Source organism: Azolla caroliniana, unplaced genomic scaffold (assembly GCF_043228905.1).
Source record: "Azolla caroliniana isolate FFs.n. ecotype wild unplaced genomic scaffold, voAzoCaro1.0.p SCAF_8, whole genome shotgun sequence".
NCBI classification, from domain to species: Eukaryota; Viridiplantae; Streptophyta; class Polypodiopsida; order Salviniales; family Salviniaceae; genus Azolla; species Azolla caroliniana.
The window spans coordinates 12,348,338-12,375,767 of record NW_028230443.1 but is presented as its reverse complement, the minus strand read 5'-3'; the positions used below and the strand labels follow the sequence as shown (position 1 = coordinate 12,375,767).

The 27,430-nt window shown below is 43.3% G+C and overlaps 1 protein-coding gene across 2 annotated transcripts; it reads left to right on the top strand.

Annotated features, from left to right (window-relative positions):
- Nucleotides 1–8,762: 8,762 nt before the first annotated feature.
- Nucleotides 8,763–26,918, top strand: LOC147861019 (Endosomal targeting BRO1-like domain-containing protein). 2 transcript variants are annotated; one of them, XR_015530121.1, is made up of 7 exons: nt 8,763–10,487; nt 10,552–10,641; nt 25,266–25,334; nt 25,417–25,557; nt 25,807–25,855; nt 25,970–26,068; nt 26,189–26,317. XR_015530121.1 is itself a non-coding variant. In XM_087323574.1 (7 exons), exons 1-7 carry the CDS (start codon nt 8,871–8,873, stop codon nt 26,534–26,536), a joined length of 2,421 nt encoding a protein of 806 aa, XP_087179700.1. In that variant the 5' UTR covers nt 8,767–8,870; the 3' UTR covers nt 26,537–26,918. The 2 variants fall into 2 exon arrangements, 1 of the variants encoding a protein (XP_087179700.1); XM_087323574.1 differs by having other exon boundaries at nt 8,767–10,487; nt 25,962–26,068; nt 26,189–26,918.
- Nucleotides 26,919–27,430: the final 512 nt, after the last annotated feature.

The window sequence follows — 27,430 nt, the reverse complement described above, 5'->3', positions numbered from 1 at the left end:
CTCAGTACCCTTGGATGGAGACACGCCGCAGAGAGTATGGACCGGTAAGGAAGTGTCCTACCGGCATCTGAAGGTATTCGGGTGTCTTGCGTATGTGCATGTAGCTAAGGACCGGAGAGGAAAACTAGATCCGAAGACCCGGCCATGCATATTCATCGGTTACGGCGACAATGAGTTCGGCTACCGAGTGTGGGACCTGGTCGACAAGAAGGTATTCTGGAGTCGAGATATTATCTTCATGGAGGACAAGACGCTCACCGAATGGGAGTCGGAGAAGAAGATAATGAACTCCGAGTTGACCGGTAAGGATCGATTCTACGATGAGCAGACCCAACCGGCAAGAGACCAGTTAGCACTCGAGGAACCAGCCGGTTACGGTGAGGATACCGAACCGGCAGAAGAAGAAGTAGAGGAAGGTGAAACCGGAACCGGCCAAGACCCCGAATCGGATTCGGATGAAGAGCAAATGGAGGAGCTGGTTACCGAAGCCCAGAGACGGAGATATCCTCTCAGAGAGAGAAGGGCCCCCCGAAGATTTCCGGATTCAGAGTATGTGCTGCTGACCGATGAGGGGGAACCAGAAAGCTTCGAAGAAGCGAAGGTTGACACCCACAGCCGAAAATGGTTAAGTGCCATGCAGGATGAGATGGATTCCCTGCATGAGAACCATACGTACGAATTGGTGGAGTTGCCGAAAGGAAAGCGGGCACTCCGAAACAAGTGGGTGTACAAGTTGAAACCCGGAGATGCCGGCAACCCCCCGAGATACAAAGCCAGGATCGTGGTGAAGGGGTTCCAGCAGAAGAAGGGCGTGGACCTGTTGGACTTCCGTTGTGATCGTATTTACAACGGGTTCCTTGCCTTTGCGATCTGGACACTGCGTTGCGTAATGTCCGAGTTGTTGGCATACGAAACAATGGACGCTAGTCTCACCTCTCTCTCCTCTTGGCGGTGTTGCCACGACTGCCTCCGCAGGTATGGCTTGCTCCTCCCGGTTTTGCTGAAGTATCCTGTTATGTTGCGGTGTCTGTCGGTGTTCCCGGTGTGGCTCCTGACGTCACTCATCTTCCGAACTCTTGTCATAGCGACGTTGGTCCCTATATTGTCTATTGTGTGCATTTGTTCGCGGTCCATTGAATCCTCCGCGATTAGTTGATTGCCATAATGACGCCCTCCTTTATTATATTGGTTGGTATTTTGATAGTCTTCGTCCTCCTATTCTTCCTCGTCGGAATAGAGGTTGCTATTATGGTGATTACGGTACTGACGCTCTTCGCGCTGATTCCGTTCCACATATCTAAACCGTTCCTCTTGTCGCCCTTAATCATTCCTGCGAGGTTGTCGCTGCGGTTCTATGCATCGAACAATGGGTGTAGGTCTGTTAAGCATGTTGTATTCGCATTGCTCCACCATGTGTGCCCTTGAGTGACATATTGGACAATGAAATCTCATATTGCACTCTACCGCGGAAGGCCCTAAATTTAAACAGATTGTGCATTGTATAGCCTGGCCGAATCGATGTTCCTGGTCCTATGGCAACGCCTGTCATAACGATGACATAGACAAGCCCTCATCTTCTTCCTCTAATTCGAGTTGTAATGCTCGCTCGATAACCATATCCGTTGTTTCCCCTTTCCCACTATGCGTGTTAAGCGTCGTCCGAATAGGTCGTCATAAAGCTGCCAAAAACATCTCTTTAGCCTCTTCGTCTATCGGGGCTCATGTAAGTTGCCGTCGTAGGCTCTGGAAACGTAGGTTGAAATCCGCTACGAATTTTGTTGGCAATAGCTTAATGGTGTAGAATTTCCCGATGATCTCACGTTGTTGTACCCTTCGATGAAAAAACCGCAAAAATGCTGATTGCAATTGATCGAAGGTTGTCATTGTTGCGAGGTCCATCTGAGAATGCCAGCACGCCGCTCTACCATCCAGAGTTAGCCCAAACTTTGCGATCTTCGATTCATGCGCTTCTGTTGCTGGAAACCGTTGCGCCATATGATTAGCATTCCAAACATTCAGGAATAGTCGGATGTGGCGTGTTGCGTCTGTTTCGCTGTTGAAGTGTGGGTAGTAGAAAGCCATTCCGGACGCTATGGTGACTGTCGGTAGGGGAATACCACAGTTTTCATGTGGTGACAGGGCTTCCTGCTTGACGTCGCGGTGTTTGGTGAGTGTGGGGTCGATCGTGAACTCCTGAAAGGAAACGTCATGGTCGCTGAGACGAGGTTTTCGCTCAGCACGTTGTTCTGTCTGGCGAGTGATAGACCTCGTTAGTGGTCGATCCTGTTGAGTCGGTTCTTTGGGTTGTCTACGGCTAGACATCCATTCCTTGTTGCTCGTCTGCGAGGAATCACAGATCACCAAGTGTGCCAAAAGTGTTACCGATTAGGAACACTATCTACGCTCAGTCCTTCGAGGTAGACTTCAAGGTGATTGTGTTTACAAGGAACAGGTCCGTGTTGGGCGTGAGTTGTAACAGGATACTAAGCAAACATATCATCTGGGTGTGAAGGGGAGAACGCATTTTCACTACGCTTACAAGTCAGAGTTACGAATCAGAATGTAGTGCCAAGATAGTAGACTACTTACACAGACAGACAAGGAGATAAGAGAATATAGGATTCTATTTCAAAAGCTTCACTCCCAAAAATTACACACACCCTCTTACAGAGGATTTCTACCCTTTATATACACAGGGCTTTTAGTCGGTCACGCTCCTCGTGTGAACCGTTACATACATTTCCTAACGCTTCTAATATATTTTATATTTTATATTTTACGTGCCATGTCTGGCGGTTACAATTCTGGCGGACAACAACAACTTCGACTCTGATCCCGCTCGACCCCGAATCCGCCGAAATAGAGATAGAAGCCAAAGATCGGCTCACGCGCATGTTCGAAGAAAGCCCGATTACGACAAGGCTTAGTGGGCCACAAGAGCCTCCGAAGGATCAAAGCACATCTCGGCCGAGTCCAAAGCTGGACAAAGGGAAGCCTAAAATGCCGGACTATGAAGATGATCACTTCGACGACAACGAATCGACTCACTCCCTCGATAGTGAGTTTGAAGTCCTTGACATCCGGACAAATGGAGCGAAGAAAGCCGTAGTATCCGCAAACGAGAAGCTCCGCCCGATCCACCCGTGAAAAGAACCTCGTAAGCCGATTCGACTACAATGATTATATGGCGTACTATTACGCCTTTATGATGAAGGTAGCGATTGTACAGGAGCCGGAAACGTTTTCCAAAGCCGCAAAGGACCCTAGATGGGTTGAAGAGATGAATGAAGAGATGCAAGCACTCTCCAAAAACAAGACATGGGATCTTGTCCGCCACTCATCGCACAAGAAGGTGATCGGCTGCAGATGGATCTACAAGGTGAAGTATAACACTGACGGCTCCGTAAACCGCTACAAAGCTCAACTCGTAGCAAAAGGATATGCACAGACGCATGGAGTCGACTACAAAGAGACATTTGCCCCGGTGGCGAAGATGACGACTATGCGAACCATGATCACACTTGCAGCGACAAAAGGGTGGCACCTCCACCAAATGGACGTCAAGAACGCCTTTCTTCAAGGCGAATTAGAAGAGGAGGTGTACATGGTACAACCACCCAACTTCGAATCCAACATTCATCCGAAAGTCGTATACCAACTGAAGAAGCCTCTCTACTGCCTCAAGAAAGCACTGTGTGCTTGGCATTCAAAGATTACTCAATATCTTCATCAAATCGGCTTTCGAATGTCAAAATCCAACAACTCCCTCTACATACGAAACGACTCTAGAAGCTCGATTGTCATCATCCTATACGTGGATGATCTGGTCATTGGAGGAGAAAGTTTAGTCGACATCAACAAGTGAAATCCTTGCTCTCCAATAAATTCGAGATGACGGACATGAAGGAACTTCATTACTTCCTAGGCATCGAAGTAATTTGGATTCCGACTAGCATTATGATCTCTCAACGGCACTAGAATTCTCAACTTATTATACAAGTTCGGGATGACAAAGTGCAAATCTGTGGCAACCCCCTCTCGATCGAAACCTCAAACTAGATGCCGGCTCCGACACAGACAAGTGCGAGCCGACTCAATATCCAGTCGGGAGCCTCATCTATCTCACGATCACTTGACCCAACCTGAACTATCCAGTCGGCCTCCTTAGCCAATTCATGCAAACTCCAAGAGGATTTTGAAGGATCTAGGCTTTCCCATCAAGGATCCGATCCCATTTATTGCGACAACATGAGCAGTATATATTTGGCTCAGAACCCGGTGGTCCATGCACGCACAAAGTATATCGAAGTGCACAACCACTTCATTTGAGAGCATGTTCAGACCGGAGATGTCGATCTTCTACACATCAACACGAATCTTCAAACAACTGACATCTTCACCAAGGCCCCAGGAGCCGACAAGCTTCAGCAATTTATGTCAGACCTTGGATTGATGATCCCTGACTTGGCAAGTTTGAGGGGGAGTAGAAGTGAGAACCGGATACCGTCCGAACCAGGTACGAGCCGAAGTGGACACCAGAGATCATCTAAACCAGATACCAGCCGAAGCGGACATCAATCAAAAGGAACCAACCCGAGTTGAGCTTGAGGGGGCGTGTTGAGAATCAAGCTCAACATAGTGCAACATGTGAACTCAAAGGCCAAGATTCACACCACTACTCTCTACACATTAACTATGTGTCATAGATTCATATTCTATGACACATAACTAATGAGTTACATATTCCCCATGACTATGAGTCTTCACATTCCCCAAGCGAGAGTGGTTGTTGTAGTTAGTTAATGAAGAGAGAGGGTGACTATATATAAAGCACCCTCCTCATACTTCATACTAAGTTGGTTGTGACTCCTTGTAATGCTACACTTTGCTATTCTACTTGTGAATATAAACCTTCTTCTTGAGTATTCCTTTTTCTATCTATCTTGTGTTCTCTCTTCTTTCCTCTAATTCCTCCCACACATATACATAACACACATCTCTTCCACTACACAAGAATCATACCCAATTCTTTACACCCTAGTTATATTTATACTTATATAACTTTGGGGGCTATTTACAAATATGACCAGGCTCAGCGGTCACGTCTAAACATATTTACTAATATGTTCCTATTTTCTGGTTTATACCGAATCCAGTCGGACTCCTTCCAGATCCATTCGATTCGGTTCCTTCCTTTATCTCGTCCGATCCGACTCATCTGGTTCTCATCCAGATCCCATCCGGAGGGACCTGTTTCCCAACACTTGCCACCTCTACTATGTGCCAATTCTTTCGTTCGGCTACTCCGTTTTGTTGAGGTGTGTGTTGACACAAGAATTCTCATCGAATTCCTTCCTTTTGGAGATACGTTGTAAACTCGTCTAAGAAATACTCCTTTGCCACCTTGCTCACAAATAAATTTGAAATCATTTGTATCGATTGTTTCTAGGACAAGAGAGTAAAAGAGCATGGAAAATGTTTAATGAGAGGCAACCCACCACACAACTGACCTCACCTTAGGTGTGGTCAAGTTTTCCACAATACCTGCATTCAATCGGGTTGTTTTGGTGGCTCGGTCCAACAGGATGACTCCCCCTTCTACTGAACTCCCTAGGAGTGTTTCTGGCCTCTTGCCAATGATGGGAATTGCATTCTCAAGCCGGCTAACCCTGTCGGCCTCGGCTGAATCCTCTTCCATCATCCGATTGGGAGTAGAGCATCTAACCATCAGGTGCATTGCTCCTTTGTCGGGCATGATTTTCTTCCACCAGTAGTATCAACTGAAGGTCGAAAAAGGAAGGAGAATTCTCCCTTGCGAGAATGGCCGATCTAATCGTGTTGAATCATGGTGCTAGGCCGCCGAGGCATATTTGCACCATTTCATCATCGTCGATGATGACATTGATTGAACTGAGGGCATCATACAGTTCCTTGATCTTCAAGGTGTAGCCGGTGATCGACGTATCCTTCTGTTGTATATTGTCTAACTTTTGCTGGAGTGGAAGCTTTCATGCAGCCATGTTGGCTGTGAAAATCTTCTTGAGATTACCCCAAGCTTCTTTTGGCATCTTTGCCTCTCGAATATAGTCGAGCATGTGATCATGAACGCATAAAGCAAGGCAATACAACACACGGCTTGCAGCACACAGTTGGATAGTCGGCGTGTGTTGGGTTGGGTTGCGTTTCGTGAGCTCCCTCACTATAGCTCCAATATTCTTGACCGACAAGGTATTGATGCATCTTGTATTCCCAAGATGCAACGTTAGTTCTGTCAAGCTTCTCTGTAAGAAGAGCGCTTCCCATATGAGTATTCATGATGTCGATTTCTTCTATGTTGCTTAAACCGGTTTTGTTGATCATCGGTGTGTAGCACAACACAGTTGAATAAGCTTGATCAGAAAACCACACACTCTGATACCATGTAAAGAATCGTGAGTGTAGGTGATGTTGTGCAACGGAAGTGAGTTGTGTGTACACGTAAGACAATGAGAGAGAGAGACAGACAGACAGAGAGCTTAGAACAAGAAGCCATATTAGTGAACAATAAAATTATGTCCAATAGTAACTAAGTTACAAAAGGTTGCTTTAAATACCAACTAGTCTAGGGCAACTGCCCTTTTTGTTATTTACAAAACTAGCCTAATATGTCCTCTAGCTAGTGTGAAACCATTTCATTGGGGAAGTTGAGTTCGATTCTCAACAAGTTTATATGTTCCTTATGAGTGCATATGGTTCTTCTTTCGTGTGAGTTTTGCATCTATTCTTCTTCTTACTTGAGAGTTAGAATTTTGGGTTTGCGTTTATTCTTCAATGGCTTCTTCTACATTTTGGTGGTCATCTACTCAAAGGTTCAATCGTCTTCTCCACGATGGAGAATGTTATACGCATTGATGGATTCAGGATAAGGACGAGCTAACTCGTGTATTGATCGTGGAAGGGAGGTTGTAGTGGCACGAGAGCTACTCCGAATCGAGACAACATAGCCATTGGAGGTAGTCGGACTTGGAGCCCACTAGACTTGCCTTCATCGGGTTCTTTAGCCATCCTTTCATTTGTTCGACTTGTTCATTTTGTGCTCATATTGGGTGATCATTTTGTACAAACCACTGAAATTGTGGTATCTAACTTAACCATTGTATAAACCCTAATTTTTGCAACATAACTCTTGTATATTTTCGTCTACATTTTTCCCTAACCTCGTGTGTATTCACCTTAATCGCCTGCTAATTGTCATACGAGTCGCTACACTAATCGAACCTCCAACTTCCTCACCCCTTTGACCCCTTGGTCCAAGGCCCCTATGGCCCCACTTGAGTGACACACGCACGCGAAACTTAGCAACAATGGCTCGTTGCCTTTGCTAACAACCACGACCCCCTCCTCAGGGCGAGAGATCTACCCTGACCCTTCAAGGCCTTGAATAGGCTTATGGGATTGATTTGCTAATTTTCTTTCGATATATTTCTTGTAAGTTACTCCATATAACTTGCAAATTAAGAGATAGATTCAAATCGCATAAATATGATTCACAATTTGTGAGTTATTGAAAGTCAATGTTTGAGATCAAATCATGAATACTCCTTAAATTTTTTTATTTCAATATAGTTGAAAAGTTTTGTTTCAAAACGAGAATATTCCTCAAATGTTTTTATTTCAATTAACAATTTTGGCCTCAAGAGACGCTAATACAGATGATTTTGTTTGATTGTTGACTCCTTTGTGTTTAGAGAATGGCGAAAATGAAGCACATATGCCAATAAAAATGATGCTTAACATTAAAATCAACAATTATATAGAGGTCTAATACACGGTAATGCAAGTAGAGGCCAAAGTCAATAGAATTGGAATCTCAAGAGCATTGATCCATAGCAAACATGAATGGATATTTAAACATTTGGATGTGCTAATACTAATGAGAGCATTTCCCATTTTTAGCTTGCATCGAATGCCCTCATGAGGATAACACAATGTGTTTATGAGTGATAATGGGCATGCTCTTTAGTTTTCAGGCATACCAAGTGAGGTGAATGGGTGAGTGATAGCCCATATAATAGCAGCTATACATGAATCAATCAACTTGCCACAATTTTCCTAACTAATGGGAAAGTAGCTTCATTTTGGAAAAAAATCAACTTGCTACAATTCATGGAGTTTGTGTTAAAATGCGTGTATATGAACTAACTTAACTTCAACCATATACATACTCACCCATCCACTCAGTCATACTAAGAGAGTTGGAAGCATGTACATATATACAATGTATGTACTTACTCATGTGTGGGGAAGGGAGGGTTATTTCTATAGATCTAGAAATTGAGGAGAAAATGGTGTTAAAAGTTTGGCTGGTCCTGGATACATACATATTACACACTTGACACGGCAAGCTATGAATGAATGAAGAAGAAGGAAAAGGTGGGTATGTGTTATGTATGGGTTGGTTGGTTGTTGGTGGTGGTCGGTCCACTCCACTTTTACATACATACATACATACATACATACATACATACATATGTACTTTGGTAAACGTCAGGGATGGGATGGCCCCCCCCGCCCCCCTCAAACACCCAAACACAGCAGAGCAGAGCAGAGCACACAAGAAAGAGAGAGAGAGAGAGAGTAGCCATTCATTAACAACATTCAGAAACTATCCATCAACAGAATCCCAATATAAACAGGTATCCAAATCTGCAGAGTCCTTCAATAAATAAGATTCAGCCTTACATAATGTCTGCACATTAATTGTTTTATCCGGGACCAAACAATCGCGCGAGGATTTCCCAGGTTTTAATCTCAATTAGGAAAAGTGCATAATTTCTCCGGGATATTTCTTTTTTCCTGTGTTGAATACTCTCTGTTCTGTGGGCGTGGCTATGGTTACTCCTTCATGCACAAATAATGTAATGCTTGCTATCCAAGAGAAGAAAACAAGCCCTGTTGATCTATACAGACCTCTGAGGATGTATATTCTGAAAAACTATTCAGAAAGAGAGGCTTCTGACAACGAAGAAGACCTAAAAATGGTTCATAAGCTTCGAGAAGATGTTGAGAAAGCTTCAAGTTCGCTTGAGTCTCGAAGAGACCTTTTGCAAAGGTACTACAGAGCTCTTTGTGTGATGGAATCACGATTTCCAATATCCAGTGAAAAAGAGCATGTGAATGCTATCACTTTCACATGGAATGACGCCTTTAAGCCAGGTAAGAAGGCAACCCAACATAACATACATTATGAAAAAGCATCTATTGTGTTCAACTTAGGTGCTATACAAAGCCAGATAGCTTTGAGTGCTGAGAGATCTACCCTTAATGGCATTAAACAAGCTTGTAATTGCTTCCAAGCAGCAGCTGGTGCTTTTGCTTTTGTTAGAGATAATATCTCTATCAAGGCTTTTAATGGAAACAATTCTACTATAGATATCTCAGTGGAATGTGTTGGGATGTTGGAGAGGCTTATGCTTGCTCAAGCTCAAGAATGCTTCTTTGAAAAGGCTGTTTCTGATCAAAAGCCGCATTTGTTATGTAGTAAGCTTGCAAGGCAAGTTGGACTGTATTATGAAGAAGCTCAAGCAGCATTAGCACTTCATCCTCTCAATCAACACATTGATAGAGCCTGGGTTGCTCATGTGCAACTGAAAGCTGCTCAATATCATGGAGAGGCATGTTATAGGATAGGCTTAGAGCTTCATCAGAGAGAAGAAATTGGCGAAGAAATAGCCCGGTTAAGTGTTGCGAGTAACTTTCTTGCTATGGCAAAGAAATCAGGACGTGGTGCTGTGAGTCATCTTCTTGATGCCGTTTCTAAACTAGAAGCAAATGTTCATGATAATCTTGAACAAGCTAAGAAAGAAAATGACCTTGTTTATCTCATGAAGGTTCCTCATGCTGATTCGTTATCACCACTGCCAGCGGCTTCTCTTGTGAAGTCTTTCAATTTGTTTGATGTTCTGGATGCGAGTAAGGAGAAGATGTTTGCTAGCATTGTGCCAGATAGCAGTGCAAAGGCACTTTCTAGGTACACTGAAATGGTCGATGAAATTGTAAGAAGCCAAGTAGAGAAATTGCAACAGGTGAGTGAGATAGCCAAGGGGAGACTGAAAGCGATGGATCTCCCACACTCTCTTCACGCTCTAGAAGGAGCTTCTATACTACCTCTGCAACTTAAAGAGGATGTTGAAGCAGTGCAATTGGATGGGGGTCCATTAGGGTTGGAGACTGAAATGAGTCAGTTAAAAGAATTCAATCAGATCAATACAGATTTGCTTATTGAGTGTGAGAAAATACTGCAAAAAGAAGCACAGGAAGATGCAAGACTGCTTTCACAATATGGTAACCGCTGGATTCGACCTCAGTCTGCTACGTTGACTAAGAACTTTCAGGATCAGATAAACAGTTTCCGTAGTAAGTTGGAGCAAGCTACCAAAATAGATGCACGAATTGAGCGCATAATCCAAGACAATTCGGCTCTTATTTCCATACTTTCAATAAAGCCGGTGAGTAATCTTATAACCTCTTCTAAATTTGAAAATATACTGATGTATTTGTCTCTCTCTACAGATAGAGTTGGCTCTTCCGACTATTGGGATGCCTATCCTGTCCATGGATGGGAATGAAACTGGAGTAATTAGATCATTGAAACAAAGTTTGGTATGTCTTCATTGCTTAACAGTGCATGATCATCTTTTTATCAAACTTGAGCAACCACTAGATCATCTAATATTCTTTAACCAGCTGAAATTGGTTGGAAATATGTAGTCACTGTTGGCCTTAGAAGATAATTAGGTAAAGTAAGAAATTAATACTTTACATGATTACCTGATAATTGTCCCCAAAAAGTGTTATTATTTGAAACTTGATGACAGACATATTTGCTTAAATCAGCACACTTAATGGCGCGGTAGTAATATGCAAGACACAAATGTACAGAGATAAGAATCCTTCTATTATAAGCTTATTTCTGGTTACAACATCATTATACATTGGTATGTCACAACAGGAGGGAGAAAATACAGAGATCGCTCATATTTACATGAGGAGAAAGTTCCTCTTTATAAAGGCCAAGATCTGGCCGTTGGGCTAACTAGCTGTTGGAACTAACTAGCCGTTATAACTTTTAAACATTCTCAACACATTTGCTATCTGGAGGGAGTCCGCTGTAATGAGTGGTCAATTGACCCGCAAGCCTTCAAAGGATGCGATAATGAAAGCGGCTCTGTTCTTTGGCATGGCAAGCCGCTGTGGATGCATGAACCCATACTCCAGCAACACCTTCGCGATTCCCCGGAACAACATGTTCTCACCACCTTGTGTCCGGTAGGCATTGCTGGCGATGGAGAACTCGCTGAAGTACTCGTCCAGGATTTCTGTTGGCGGATTCTCTATTGACTGGAGACCCCCGCATTAGAGCTCAATCGCGGCCTGAATGGTCGCCTCGGAGATACCGTTGACATCGATTATTTTGGCGACTTTCTTCGGTTCCTTGTATGGTGGAGCTTCGACTACCCGCATGAGTCCTTTGAGTCCGTTTCTCTGTAGCCAATCTTTCGCTTCAACAGATAACGCCATCGGTTCTGTGTTTTTTTCGTCGAGGTCGTTCCAGAGAAGTGCTTCTTGTGCTTTGTCGGTGCTCTGATTCGCTCTCTCACGCTGGGGTCTTAAAATTTTTCTGTCTCGAAATGAGATTCCCTCACTCTGTGTCCTCTGATCATACGTCGCCGCCTATTCTTGGGTAATGTGTCCGCATGTCGTGGCTAATTATGGGCTTATTATGACGCGTGCTGTGCATTAAGTACCCGGTTGACGTCATTGTTGTAACTATCTTTCCCATCATTGCCGTTTCACGTCTAGAATCGTTTCAAATCTCCATTATTATTATTATTATTTTTCCATCAATTTTTTTTTCTCTACGTACAACGGTCATATGGCGTAGTCTACTTGCCAACTCCGGGTGTCATAGATTCTTCCGACCCCGGCTGGTTCTGCCGATTCGCCGGCCCGGTTAACTCTGGTGCTTGTCCGGTGATGTCCGGTTGTCCTCTGATCTCTGCCGTCCTATGGTCCCCGGCATCCTCGTTTCCTTCGTGCTGCTCCGGAGCCTTGAACGGGTTCGTTGGCATCGGCTCCTTATACGGTTTTAGCTGAAAACCGTTCACCCATTTGTCAAGTACATCGCCGGCTAAGGTACCCAATTGATAGGACCCCTTGAATTCCTTCGTTATCCAATACGGTCCTGTCCATCTGAATTGGAGCTTCCCCGGCATGCTCCCCAGTTGTGTCTGGAATACCAACACCGGTTTGCCGATTCCGAATTCCTTCTTGTCGCCTTTCTGGTGGCGGTCCATGAATGCTTTCCTCTGTCGCTGTTCCAATTCTAGCTGTACTAGACCTAGTATCCGATGCTCTTCGAGTTCGCACAACTTCTCCAATCGAATCCTTTCTGACTCATGTTTGCTCAACCGCTCTCGTACTTGTACACACAAACTCGGAATTTGAAATTCCATCGGCATTACCGCCTCTAATCCGAAAGCCAGCCGGAATGTTGTCGACCGGATGCTTGTCTTATATGTCATCCGGTACGCCCAAAGTGCGCTGTGAAGTTTCGTATCCCAATCCGTCCTGTTTTCGTTCACGAACTTTTACAGGATTGTCTGCAACGTTTTATTTGTTGATTCCACCAATCCGTTTGCTTGTGGGTAGTACGATGTGCTTTTCTTATGGACTACGGCATAAAATAGTGTCAAGCTCTCTACTACTTGGCCGATGAAGTGCCCTCCTTGGTTGCTGATTAATTCAATCGGGCATCCGAATCGCCACCAGATACATTCGTAAAGCAATTTCGCCGTCGATGCCGTGGAATTGTCACGTAATGATTTTGCTTCCACCCATTTTGTACAATAATCCGCAGCAACAATGATGTATCTATTCCCGGTTCGTGTTGTTGCCGGCTTGAAGGGTCCAACGAAATCCAATCCCCACTTTTGGAATGGTTCCAGTGGTAATACCGGCTGATGGGGCATCCACGCCTGCTCTATGGGTTGGCCTAGTCTTTGGCATAAATCACATTCACGGCAGTACCGGATCGAATCTTTCAAGGTAGTTGGTCACCACAAGCCGCTCTGCCAAATCTTCTGGGGCCGTAGCATCTCTGGCATAATGTCCGTCGGCTACTCCGCAATGGGCTTCCCATAATACCACATCCTTCTCATTACTTCGAACAGCTCGTCACCATATTCCATTTGCTCCTTTGTGATACAACGTGTCTTGTATCAAATAGAAGTGTTGGCTCTGGACCGTGAATTGCTTTCGTTCATCCCAATTCATTTCCTCCGGTGGTAGTCCACTACTTAGGAATTGTTGCATGTCCGTCATCCACTTGTCCTCGGTCAATACCGACACATCTGCCACATCCACCGTAGTGACTTTGAACAACTGAGCATCCGGAAAATTTTCCCAAACACCGTCACCTGATTCGCTGGACTCCAACTGGCTTAGATAATCTGCCACTGCGTGCCACACTCCGGGTCTGTGATAGATGTCAAACTCGAACTCTTGCAGAAGTAAGGTCCATTTGACGAGTTTCCCTGTTAGGGAAGCTTTGGAGACCAGATATATTAAGGCCGAGTGATCTACGTCAAATGAAAATTTCTGGCCCATCAAATAGTGCTGATACTTTGTGACGCTATAGACCATCCCCAATGCTTCCCGTTCTGTTGTCGAGTAATTCCTCTTTGCCTTGGAGAGTTTCCGGCTTACGTAGTATACCGGCTGGTACCATTTTGGCTCCATCAGCTGCATTAGTATGCTGTCGATTGCAATATTCGACGCATCTACAAAAACATGGAAGTCCTTTGTCTAGTCTGGCGGTTGTACCACTGGGGCCTGGGATACCATTACTTTTAAGGCCTGATACGCCTTGTCATCTTGCTCCGTCCATTGGAATGGTAACCAGTGCATCGTGGCATGTAATGGTGTTGCAAAATCTGCCAGATACCGGAGCATCCAACTATGCCACCGGATTTGGCCGAGAAACCGGTTCAATGCTTTCACGTTTGTTGGTGCTGGTGCCTCCAGAATTGCTTTCACCTTATTTGGATCAATGGCTATGCCTTCCTTACTCACAATATGCCCGAGCAACGCTTCGCTAGTAACTCCGAATGCACATTTTGCCGGATTCAAACTTAACCTTGCGTTTCGACACTTTTCCAAACACATCTGGAGGTGATCCAAGTGCTCCGTCTTCCAGCGGTACACGACAAAATCGTCTAGAAAAACTTGCATGAATGCCGGAATGTATTCGCCAAAGATTTCTATAATGATCCGTTGAAATGTCGTCGGCGTGGTCTTTAATCTGAACATCATCACTAGAGCGACAAAAACTCCCCATTCCGTGAGGAACGTCGTCTTTTCTTGGCCATCTGGGTGGATTCTTATTTGATTGTAACCGCTGAAACTGTCTAAAAAACTATAGATCTCATGTCCGGCCATCGCATCCAGCACACCATCCGTGAATGGAAGTGGGAAAGCATCGGTAACTGTGGCCACATTCAATTTCCGGTAGTCCACACAAACCTGAATTTTCCCATTCTTTTTGGGTATCACCACGATCGGGCTGAGCCAAATCGCTTGCTTCACTGGTCGGAGCCAACTTGCAACAATTTGTCAATTTCCTCCTTCACTTACCGCATAATTGGGGTTCATCCGGTAATGCCTTTGAGCTACCAGTTTCGCCTCCTTGCTGAGGTGGATCTGATGCTGATAGAACTTCGGGTCCAGCCCCTTCATGTCTTCGTAGGACCAGGCGAATACATCTTTAAATTCTTTCAATAATCAGACCATCGCCGGCTTTTTCTGCCGGTAGCATTTCCTTAGCCACGCTTACCGGCCGCGGCTCCTCGATCATGCCTAAATTCACCTCCTCCAACGTTGATGCTTGTACTCGCTGTGAGACTGCTAACTCTCTTTCCAATGCTTCCTGAGCCTGCCGGAGTTCCCGGATAGCTTCCTGATCCGGTTCGTTGGTGTCGTCCTCCCTGCCGGTGACATACGGAATGACTACTTCCACCACGTCTATTTCAAATAGTGGAACGGTTCTTGGATTCTCTGCTAAATATTGGTCCACCTCCTCGTCGGCTAGTCCGTCCAGCATATTGATTGCTTCCGTGTATAAGGGCGTGAGATGCTTGCCTGTGGCCGCACGTTCTTGCGTCGGCACCCTGACCTTGGTTTCCACTCAGCAGAAACTGATGACATTTTTTTGCCAATTCAGCTTGATGTGCGCTGTTTGCAACCAGGGTCTTCCGAGCAGCAAGGGATACATGCCTTGGGCGCTCAGTTGGTGTACTAGTCTGATATTCGGAACGCATGGCCTCCAATGGTAATTTCAAGGTTCCGAATGAGTCTTGTCAGCCGGACTGAGCTGGTGTTGGTCATCCGCAGCCAGAATGGGCATGGTTCCCATTCCTGAATTCCCAATTTGTCACACGTCCTTTTACTTATGACATTTACTTTGGATCCTCCGTTAATGATTGTTCCCGGTACTTCCTTACCCTTGACAATAACTGTTACCGCCAAACTATTTTCGTCCATGACGGCCGGTCCTTCCTTGGATTTGTAAAGTATGTTGGCGCTACAGCCGGTTTTGGTGGTGCCAGTGCTGTCCTTAGGTCTTCGGTAAACCATGGAACTAGCTGCAATAACTGGCCTAGTGGTAACATAATCTAGCATTGAGTCAATGCCTGCCACGCCGGGTCCTCTGATGTGCCGGTTTCATCATCCGGCTAGGGGTCTGCTGCCCGCCGGGCATCTCTTGCTTCATGTCTTCTATATTCCGCTGGTTTGCCTTCTCAACCCATTCCATGGCAGCTTTCCAGAATGCTTCTTGTGCTTCCCATGCCGCGGTTTTTTCGTTTGACTGGGTCATGACCTGCTGTACATCAGTTACTTCTGCTATGATCATATTCACCGCCGGCTGTTTTTCCTTGGCCTTGACCGGGCACTGATTGCTATAGTGCCTTTCCTGCCTACAGAAATAACAATACAATTTTCTCAATCCACTTGATTCGCCTTTGTCTATCCCAGCCGGTTGCATTCCGGAAACTGTCCGTGTTATTTCATCTGTCCTCCTTTGTTCCGGTTGCACTACTCCGCCCTCTGGCAATGTCTTGCTAGCATCTGAGCCACGTCGGTAATCTTGTTCAAAGTCGCGGCCATCGTTTTGTCGATTGTGGTTATCCCATCGGTGGTTATGATTTTGGCGTTGATTGTGGTACCCCTGCCGGTTCTGGTACCTCCGCTCCGCTCCTCTCCTCCGATCTTGTACCGGTAATCTCGATCATACCGGTCTCGTGGATACTCTTCCCTCCTTCGAACGTCGTCATACCGGAATCTTCCCTTTGGTCCGTACCGGAACCAATCTTCTTCTGGTTGCAGATCGTCGCAGGGCTCTATCTATCGTACCGGTGTTGCTTGTCGATTAAGTAGGTTATATTCGCACCGCTCAATTGTATGTGCCCGTGAGTGGCACACCGCATAGTGTGTCCGCATGGTGCATTCCAAGCTGGAATGGCCCGAGTTCAAGCAGGTTGTGCATTGTATTGCTTGTCGGAACTGCAGGTCCTCCTCCTTGGGCAACACTCTTTGTAGTGCTCCCATCAACATGTTATTGCCATTCTGGGCCCGATCCATGTCGAGCACTCTATCTATGACCTGGTCGATGGTGCTTGTTTTGAAATCCAAAACCGCTAGTGTAGTCTCGAGTGGCTCCCATAGAGCCGTCATAAATATTTCCTTTAACTCATCTTCCGGGAGTGCTTGCGTTAACTGTCTGTGAAGATTCTGAAATCTTATAATGAACTGTGGCACAGTTTCGTTCGCCTCCTAATAAGTGGCATAAAATCGTTCAATTAATTCTCTTTGTGCAACCTGCCAGTGAAACAACCGCAAGAACTTGTTCCGCAGGTCTTGGAATGTAACAAAGTCTCTTGGGTTGTGCTGTGAATACCACCCCGCGGCTTATCCGTCTAACGATAGCCCAAACTCAGCAATTTTGGATTTTTCTGCTTCCGGCTCCGAAAGCCGCTGTGATATGTGATTTGCTTGCCAAGTCATCAAGAAGGCCTAGATGCATGCCTGTGCGTCTAGCTCATCGCTGTACTTCGGATACGGATATGGCATGGTGTCTTTTTCGTCGGCTCAATCGGTCGTCGTTGGTGGTTTCTTCACCGGTATAACTTCTTTTGCTGGTGGTGTTTGCACCGGTTTTGCTTCTTCTACGGGTGGTGTTGATGTCTTGGTTTTAGACCCTGGTGTTGGTGTCTGTTCTATAACTTCCTCCCCCGGCTCCTTCGGAGTGCCGTGACTGGATCGGTAATGGGACTGAACGCTCCGCTTGTCGTTCGTGTTGCTGTCCGACCCCGATTCAAATGCCGAAAATGCTTCCGAATCCCCTGCCCCTGTTGCGAGGGTTTGCAATATGGTTTTGGCGTCGTCGAGGCTCGTTAGGCTGCTCTCCTCGTCCTACCGACGCTGATTCTGTATTTGAATTGTTTCTTCCGCGACCCTCCGAAGCACTCTGGCAAAAGACCAATCCTGCCGCATCTCCTCGGTCGCTTGCTCGTACGCTTCCCTTCTCCACAGTCTCTCGGCTAGTCTTCTCGTTCATTCGGTTACTGGTTCGTTCATCTGTCTAAACGATATCCATCCTCCGGCATTGCTCTATGCAGAAATCATGATTGCCAAAATTGTGTTTATCTTGGGCCGGACTTCAGGCACAAACACAAGGTATCCCTTTCCGGAATACTTCTCCAAAGGTGTGGTCAGAGAGATGGATTAATGCTTCATTACACTTATAAACTTATCCGGTTACTTTTTGGAACACATACACAATATCCGATTATAGGTTACATGCGTAAGATTAGAAATTGCAAGCATAGACGGCAAGTACACAAGATAAAACAACAAGACTTATATTACTCGCTCCTTGATACATACAATCCGGTTCCCTTATATAGGCATCCAGTCTAGATACAAAACAGTGCACACACCGGCTGTCAAAATGCAAAAGGGTGCGGATCCGGATCGGTCCATCCATCCGGATCCGTCACTACTTAATATTCTATTTATCTAATAACTAATATCTAATATCTGGCTTCCTTGTTCACAACTCCGGAACATACTCTCTTCTTAGGCCAACATGGTCGCCAAAAAGTGTTATTGGTTTAGGGTTAGGGATTATGATAATGTTAATGGTAATGGTAGAATAGAGTTATGATGGGGATATTGATAAGCGTTGTGGGATTGATGGTGTTGGAGTTATTAATCATTATAGGGTGATGGTGAATATGGTGTAGATATTATGGGGTAGTGATGAGCATTGAGAAGCATTGCGGGGTGGGGGGTGTAGCCATGGGGGTTCAACGTAAGGGAGGGAGAGAGAAAGAAAGAAAGAAAGAAAGAAAGAAAGAAAGAAAGAAAAATATATTAACGTCTTTTAAGAGAGAAAGAGAGACGTCACAAAGAGAGAGAGATTGAGAGAGAACTTATTCATTATTCATTCATTCCCCATAAGGGGATTAAATAGTTACAAGAGGGGTAGATACATAGGGGTGCAAGCCCCCTTAGCCATTCATGCTAATCACTCACTTACACCTCTTCTTATTGTCCACATGCACACACATGTGCATGTGTTCACATATGTATCTACTCACACTCACAATCACATTCACACTCATAATCATATACATTACACATACATACAACAACATTAAGTCTCTCCATCCTCGCTCATCACACTCAACTCTCTGTACATCTTGTACGGTAACAATTTTATAGTTCCAAAGGAGATTCATACATATATTGTATGAGTTACGTCTACAAACTTCCAAACTTCTGCCATATGATCTTTCCTATCTTCGGATTCCTTAACCATATAACGAACTACCTATTTATAGGATATTTAACTATTGTATATTCAGGTATTCAGATAATAATTCTGAACTATCAATATATTTTATCTAACTGATTCTAATGCAAACATCTTTGACCAGAACTCATGTGATGTCACAAGTAGGGGTAGGTTACACACTATCATCTGTTGGCATGTATTGGTGTGATGAGATTAAAGTGGCTTGCATTTTTTCAAGAGGGGTATGCCCTAGCAAGATACCATGTTTACTTTCCTTGGAACTCTTAAAAACATTGCATGTCTAGCTTGCTTTGGCCAAGGACCAATGAACTTTCTAGCCAATTTTCAGTGGGCCCTAGGCTCGGGAAGTTTCATATCCTGACAACATCGGAGTCAATTGTGTGGTGCATGCCTCTATTTATAAGGTTTGGCTGCTAGCTGTTGGGAATAAAGGGCCGTCGTGCCTTTTATTAGTGCACGAGTGTGAACGCACTTGTAGCACACTTTTGACTTGTATATACATAATATCTAAAAACCAAAAAAGAGGTACACTCTTTGTACCCAAGACAGCGTGCATCTCTCTCTCTCCCTTTGTCTCTCACTCAGACTCTCTCCCTCTCTGTTTTTGACCTAAACCCTAATCCTCGTGCTGCCTTCAAACTGGTATCAGAGCAAGGTTTAAGGTTTTTTGTAGAGCAGAGTTTAGAGTTTTCTGCAGTGCAGGTTTGGTCCTCCGTTTGGGCCAAGAAATCATGACTAGCTGTAGTGAAAGTAGCCACCTTATGCACATCAAGAAGCTTGAGGGTGCACATAACTTTGCAGTTTGGAAAAAACAATGCTACAACATCCTGTTGCAGAAGAAGCATGCAAAGCCTATTAAAGTCAAAAGGGGTAAAGCCTACAGATATGGATGAAGATGATTGGCAAGAGTTGAACAAGCTTGCCCGCTCGACTATTGAGTTGTCGATTTCTGATGCCTTGCTATTTAATATTGAAGGTTTGGACTGTGCCTATTCTATATGGACTAGACTAGAGGAACTGTATGCCCAGAAGACAACAACTAGCAAAGTTTATTGGCTTAAGAAACTTTTGGATTTGCGCATGACAGAGGGTACACCCATGTCAACTCACTTGAGAGTTCAATTCCATTTTCAGCCAACTGGTTGCCTTGAAATTCATCATTGATGATGAGTTTAAGGCCACGTTTTTACTTTGCACCTTGCCAAAAAGTTGGGATACTTTCTGGACTGCTATGAGCAATTCAAAAGCGATGCTTCTTTATGCCGATGTAGAGAGTTCTCTACTCATGGAAGAGATGAGTCGGCAAAACAATGCATCCAATAAGTCCTCTAGTGCGTTGCATATGAGGGGTAGGTCACAACAGAGAGGCAAGTCTGATAGTTATGGCCGTAGTAAATCACGTGGTAAAGATGTAGAATGTCATCACTATGGCAAAAATGGTCACTTTAAACGTGATTGTTTCAAATGGAAGAAAGAGAAAGGAAAAGGGCAAGAAGATAGATGATTTCATAGAAGAAAAGAGAGACATTCAGCCGAGGAAAGGCAATACTAAAATTGAAGAGGTGAATGTAGTCACTCATGATAGTGATAGTGGAAATGATGTACTCTTTGTTTCATCATGCCATAGAGAACATGCTTTACTTGCATATACGGATGGTGACATGCACACTTGGATACTCGATTCTGGTGCTTCTTTTCACGTCACCCCTCATCGTGAGTGGTTTTCAGATTACACAAGGGTTCGACATGGTGTTGTCCATCTTGGGGACAACTATGCATGTGAAATTGCAGGTATTGGTACTGTGCAATTACAGTTTCAGCATGGTTCTGCTTTCACACTTCAGCATGTACCTGAGCTCAAGAAGAGCTTGATTAGCACAGGACAGCTAGATGATGATGGATTTCACACAACCTTTGGTGATGGGAAATGGAAGATTTGTAAGGGATCTAGAGTTATTGCCAAGGGTAGTAAAAGTGATACTTTGTATTGTCTCCATGTATCTAGTGTGAGTGACCATGTTGTTGCCATAACCGAGCAGCCTAGTGTTTCTTTGTGGCATGACCGGTTGTGACACATGAGTGAAACTGGTATGAAAGTATTGTCTCGTTTGGGTTACTTGCCATGTCTTCGTTATGCTGATTTTGAACATTGTGATCATTGCATTTATGGTAAACATGTACAAACATCTCATAAAAAGTCTCTTTCGTTGAAGTCGTCCCAGCTTGAGTTAGTACATTCAGATGTATGTCAGATGCCAGGGCTATCATTAGGGGGAAAGAAATACTTAGTCACTTTTGTCGATGATGCTACACGGAAGGTATGGGTTTACCCTATTCGTAGCAAGGATGAAATGCTCGACAAGTTTCGAACATTTTTGGCATTAGTTGAGAATCAAATTGATAAGACACTTAAGTGTCTTTGCTCTGACAATGGTGGGGAATATGTGTCCAAGGCCTTTCAAGCATTTTGTGACAGCAAAGGGATAAAGAGGGAACTCACTGCCCCTTATAATCCACCCCAAAATAGAGTTGCAGAGCGTATGAATCGGACCATTCAAGATAAGGTCCGTACTATGCTGTCTCATGCTGCGTTACCCCATGGTTTTTGGGCAGAGGCTGTTATGACAGCTGTTCACTTGATTAATTGGTCACCTAACAGGTCTTTGGGAGGGGGAATACCCCAAGAAGCATGGTCGGGCAAGCCACCTTCATATGCTCACTTGAGAGTGTTTGGCTGTGAGGCTTTTGTGCACATTCGTAAAGAACGCAACAAACTTGAGCCAAAGTCCTGCAAATGTATTTTCCTAGGATACGGTGACGACGGTGAAATGGGGTATAGATTGTGGGATCCCGAGAAAAGAAAAATGGTACGTGACAATGATGTTATCTTCCGGGAAAATTGCATGCATAAACAACCCGAAAAGACCGAGGAAGTATGGAGGGTTGTATTCCGAGAAGAAATACCGTTTAGACAGAAAAACGTGCCCGCTGTACAGCAGCAAACACCTGCTGTAAACTTACCTGCAAATGCAGAAAATGAGGTTGGAAATGATCAGCCAGCCTTTGCCAATAATGATGAGCCACCAAATGTGCAGGAACGGCGAGAACAGCAAGCTGTTAATGCTGATTTGCAGGCTGAAATGCCTGGACAGCAAGTTGAAAATGATGATTTGCAGGCTCAACAGCTACCAAACAATGAGCATTGGGTTAGGAGATCGTCTAGAGTTACTAGAAGGCCTGACAGATTTGTTCCTGATGCAAACAGTGTGGCTGATTATGTCATGGTAACTGATTGTGGCGAACCGACTTGCTTCAAGGAAGCAATGGACAGACAGGACAATAAGAAATGGTATAAAGCCATGTTGTCAGAGATGGAATCTCTTGAGAAAAATGACACTTGGGATTTGGTGCAGTTGCCTAAAGGGCAGAAAACACTTCCATGCAAATGGGTTTATAATATGAAGGTCATTTCTGATTCCTTGCCAAAGTACAAAGCAAGATTGGTTGCAAAAGGATACAAGCAGGAATATGGAGTTGATTTTGATGAGATCTTCTCGCCTGTAGTCAAGATGACTACATTAAGAATCATTTTGGGCTTAGTTGCAGCTGAAGATATGGAGCTCATACAGATGGATGTAAAGACCGCCTTTTTACATGGTGATCTACATGAAGACATATATATGCAGCAGCCTGAAGGTTTTGTGGCTAAAGGCAAAGAGAAGATGGTTTGTAAGCTCAAAAGGAGTTTGTATGGGTTGAAACAAGCGCCAAGAGAATGGTATCATAAATTTGATGCATTTATGCAGTCTCAAGGTTTTCGTAGAAGTCAAGTGGACCACTGCTTGTACACCAAGAAGGCAGGAGATGGCAGCCTGATGATCTTGGTTTTGTATGTTGATGATATGTTGATTGCTGGCAAGGATATTCATGCCTTGGATTCATTGAAGCAAAGCCTTCATGGCAGCTTTGATATGAAGGATCTTGGTGATGCAAATCACATCCTTGCCATGCGAATACTCCGAAACTGGTCGAAAGGGGTTCTCTTTCTATCTCAGCAGGAGTATATCTCTAAGGTTTTGGAGCGTTTCAATGTGGAGGGGGGGAAAACAATTGGGGTTCCATTATCTCCATATTTGAAACTCAGTGCAGAAGACAGCCCTACATCTGATGATGAGAAGGCTGAAATGGCCAAGGTTCCATATGCTTCAGCCGTTGGCAGTTTGATATATGCGATGGTTGCTACATGCCCTGATATTGCCTTTGCAGTGGGAGTGGTTAGTAGGTACATGGCAAATCCCGGCAAAAAGCATTGGGAAGCGGTGAAAGGTATTATGAGATACCTCAAAGGCACAAAGGACTTGGGCATTTGCTTTGGAAAGCAAAAGGCATCTGTCGTTGGTTTTACGAATGCGGACTATGCTGGTCACGCAGACTGCAGGAAGTCTACTTCTGGGTATGTGTTTACTTTCACAGGAGGAGCGGTCTCTTGGATCTCCAGACTACAAAAGTGTGTTGCATTGTCTACTATAGAGGCAGAGTATTTTGCTGCCACTGAGGCATGCAAAGAGGCTTTATGGCTTTCATATCTAGTGAGAGATCTTGGCATTACAGAGTTACCTATTCTTCATTGTGACAGCCAGAGTGCTATCATGCTAGCTCGGAATCCCGTCTTTCATGCAAAGACGAAACACATACAGGTGAAGTATCACTTCATCAGAGATGTACTTGACAACAAGAACATTGAGGTTGTCAAAGTACATACAAATAATAATCTTGCAGATCTTCTCACGAAGGGTCTTCCAGCTGAGCGATTTGCTCATCGCCTACAGATGATGGGAGTTGGATAGATGTATGTAGTTCAGCTTTGTACATACTTGGACTTAGCTGACCTTTTTTTTTTTTTTCTCTCTCATGGCACATTGCCTTTAGGTGGGAGGTTGTTGGGAATAAAGGGCCATTGTGGCTTTTATTAGTGCACGAGTGTGAACGCACTCGTAGCACACTTTTGACTTGCATATACATAATATCTAAAAACCAAAAAAGAGGTATTTTTGTACCCAAGACGCCTCTCTCTCTCTCCCTTTGTCTCTCACTCAGACTCTCTCCCTCTCTGTTTTTGACCTAAACCCTAATCCTCGTGCTACCTTCACTAGCAATATTCCATTTAACTTTTGTGCTAGGCTGGCATAAGGTCAGTTATGAGTTAATTAGCAGTTAGTGGATTAGGATTCATAAAGAGATTGCTCTACCCATGTCTGCAATTAAATTAGTGGATAACGTTAGCAAACATGTCCATTATGTTTTTGAACACAAATTTCAGTTTCATTGTTTTTGGTCTTTAGGCACTCTTCATGGCTGAAATTTGCATTTCCTGCCTTTGAACTGCACTTTTGTTTACTATTGTCAGAGCTCAAGATTTAGAAAAATCTCCCATTCCATCATCTTATATAACATTTTAAAGTCACTGTTGGAAACATCAGAAATAGTTTGATAATGTGGATTCACTTATGTGAGTCTCTAATATAGATATACAATTAAGTCATAGTAAATACTCATTCATCAAAGAAGAGAGTCTTGCAGAGGTGTCAAATCAGTTGATTATGTATTTAAAGGAAATTATAGGTTTATCGCGAATAAGATTCCATTCTGTCATCTTGTATAACATTTTGAAGTTCCGGTGGAAACATTGGAAAAGTTTTGATAATGTGTATTCTTCCATGTGGGTCTTATGGATATACAATTATGTGGGAGGAGATGCTTAATTACCAAGGGAGTCTTGCAGAAGTCTCAAATTGACTGATTGTTTATTTACAGGAAATTATAGGTGTATCTTTAATCAAATTACAATGTGTAGAATCTAAAGGAAAATATATACTCTCATGTTATATTGATGGATATAGGCCTCAGAGGTGTCAAAGTCGGCAAAATTATAGTCTTGTTGATGTCCGTATTTTTGTGTATCAGAGAAACAACTTGTCAGAACCCTATGCTTAATGTTTCGATTTAAATACCACATCTAATGACATGGTTGATGACATTTGTGTCAAAGTGGCACTCTGTGTGTATTTTCCGTGCTGAAAACTTGGAAAGATGGGTGTTTGTTGTGGGTGTGGAAGTCACCCACATTATAAAGATGCCGCAGTTTCTTTGCATTTGAAATTTCTTTATTCATGCCACTTAAAACATAGACTGTACTGCGTTTTTGACTTCTTGTATCGCGTAACATTATCTCTTTTTGCTAGGATTCCTCCAGTATGAGTTACCACCATGAACTGAACATTTTCAATCCCCCCGACCCCTTTCTATTTCCTTTAGTGAGAGATTAAAGACTTACACTCTCTATATGTAGACACAATTGGACAATTTAGCTTCTCAACGTGTGGGGCTGGAGGATATGCTAAAGAAAATGAGTCAAAAGGTATTTTATTCTCATGTTAATTTTGATCTTCGTTGAATCATAATGAAACTTCAAATGTATTTGGTGGTATTTTTCATTATAGGATAATATTTTGCCAAAGTTGATGAACACATCTGGATCTTATGAAGAGCTTTTCAAGATAGAGCTAGCAAAATATGACCAAATTCGTGAAGAGGTTAACAAGAACGTGCAGTTGCAGGAGCAGCTGCTTGAGCAAATCAAGGTTGGAAATCTATACAGCATAATATGCCATGAAGTTCCGTTGGGAAAGAAACCAAAGTTATTCTGAACTATATATATGTATGCATTTTTGAAGATTCGGAAAATATTATGTGAAACACATGCCATACTAATTTTAACGTTTAATTTTATCAGGTTTTAAATGTGGAAAGTTGTGCCATGTTTTTGCAGCAATTTATTTAAAAATGTGAAGCTTGTCATTGTGTTGCTAACAGTGTTATTCTTGTACCAGAGACAGAATGGTTCATTTGTAACTGTTTTCAATCTAGAGGATTTCAAAGGTGAGCACTGTATAATTTACTTGCTGAAAAGTGTTTGAGAAAAACCAATTAACTATGAGACCATGGGAAGAATGTGCTCATACAAAGGTTAAGTTTTTATGCTTAGCATCCCAGGAGCACACTTTTGAGCAGATTGGTAAAGCGGTTGCCAAGTATCGAGAAATACGTGACAATATAAACAATGCAGGCATCAAATTCTATGTTTCTGTTCAGGTTTGCAATTTTCATATCTTTCTTTGTGATTATATTTTGTGGCTTCAAGGGTTCATTGGGTAACGTACATAACATTGTTGTAATCATATCTTCTATTTTGCCGCTGTATTTTGATTCAAGGATGTTATCAATGAGCTGAAGCAGCAATGCAGCGATTATGTCATGACACGTGAAATACAAAGTCATGATATGATAGAAGATCTACAGAGCCAGATGTCAAGACACTTTCCATTCGGTTCATCCCAACATCAGCCCCCACAGCATCCTCAAACTCCTTCAAATAGTGGAGTTCAGGTACCGCCGCCTCATTACCCCGCATCTATCCCAGGCCATAATTATAGCCAACCACCGTATCCAGGGTGGCAAGGGCCATATTATAATGCTGATTCATTGAATGCGTACTCAAGCTCTTCTGGAGCCCCCTCACCGTCTGAGCAACCACGCTATCCAAGGCCACAAGATAAATAAAAGTTGGGCTGGTGTATAAATCAGATCCATTATTTCACTGACTTGTACATTGCACCAAGCCTTATGTATATATGTACTCATGAATATGTATGAGTACAAGAAGGCCATGTTCTGTATTCTACCAATATATGTACCTATTAGACGATACATATATACATACATACATACATACATACATACATACATACATACATACATACATATATATATATATATATATATATGCACATGATATATGTTTCGCATTGAATGCTTGATCTTCACACAATTTTCGAAATACAGGAACATGTGTACCTTCTTTGGTAGTGGCATACACACTACAGGTCTCGAAATAAGATGATGATATAATTTCAATCAATAAAACTTGAAATTGTTTCTAGTATCTTCATGAATAAGCTGTCTTGTCGAGGATAAAAGAGTATATGATGTGTTAACATGGAGTAGAATAGTAATTGTGAATACTTAGAATCTCTATAAATCTCGATAGGAAAAAAATACCTCAAATGTGGAGGTTTTTGCTATCCCTTTCTTCATAGGAGAGGCTGTGCACTGGAATTAAGATATAGTGACATGGTCTTGACTTCTTGCTTATGCGAGCATCCATTTGTATGTAAAAATGGCACACATGTACTGGTCATTATGCATGCATGTATATATATATATATATGATATTGACTTTGGAAAAATAGTCCACTGTCATAGAGGACATTATTTCCCTCATCGCCATTTGTATATGTATAGCAATCACCGTCGTTACATGTCAATGAATAACCCGAATATAGCTGACCTATAACATAAATAATGTTTGTGACGTAATAGAAATTGTGTGAATTGTCTCAATGGACGTGGTTTGTTTCCACATGTATACTTTGTTGTGCAATAGAGCAAATCCTA

Bases quoted from the DNA above. Each gene is read 5' to 3' on its own strand.
- LOC147861019 (XM_087323574.1), top strand. From the start codon at position 8,871: ATGGTTACTCCTTCATGCACAAATAATGTAATGCTTGCTATCCAAGAG. The intron at 10,642-25,265 runs GTATGTCTTCAT...CTCTATATGTAG, and splicing joins GATCATTGAAACAAAGTTTG to ACACAATTGGACAATTTAGC. The intron at 25,558-25,806 runs GTTGGAAATCTA...TTCTTGTACCAG, and splicing joins AGCTGCTTGAGCAAATCAAG to AGACAGAATGGTTCATTTGT.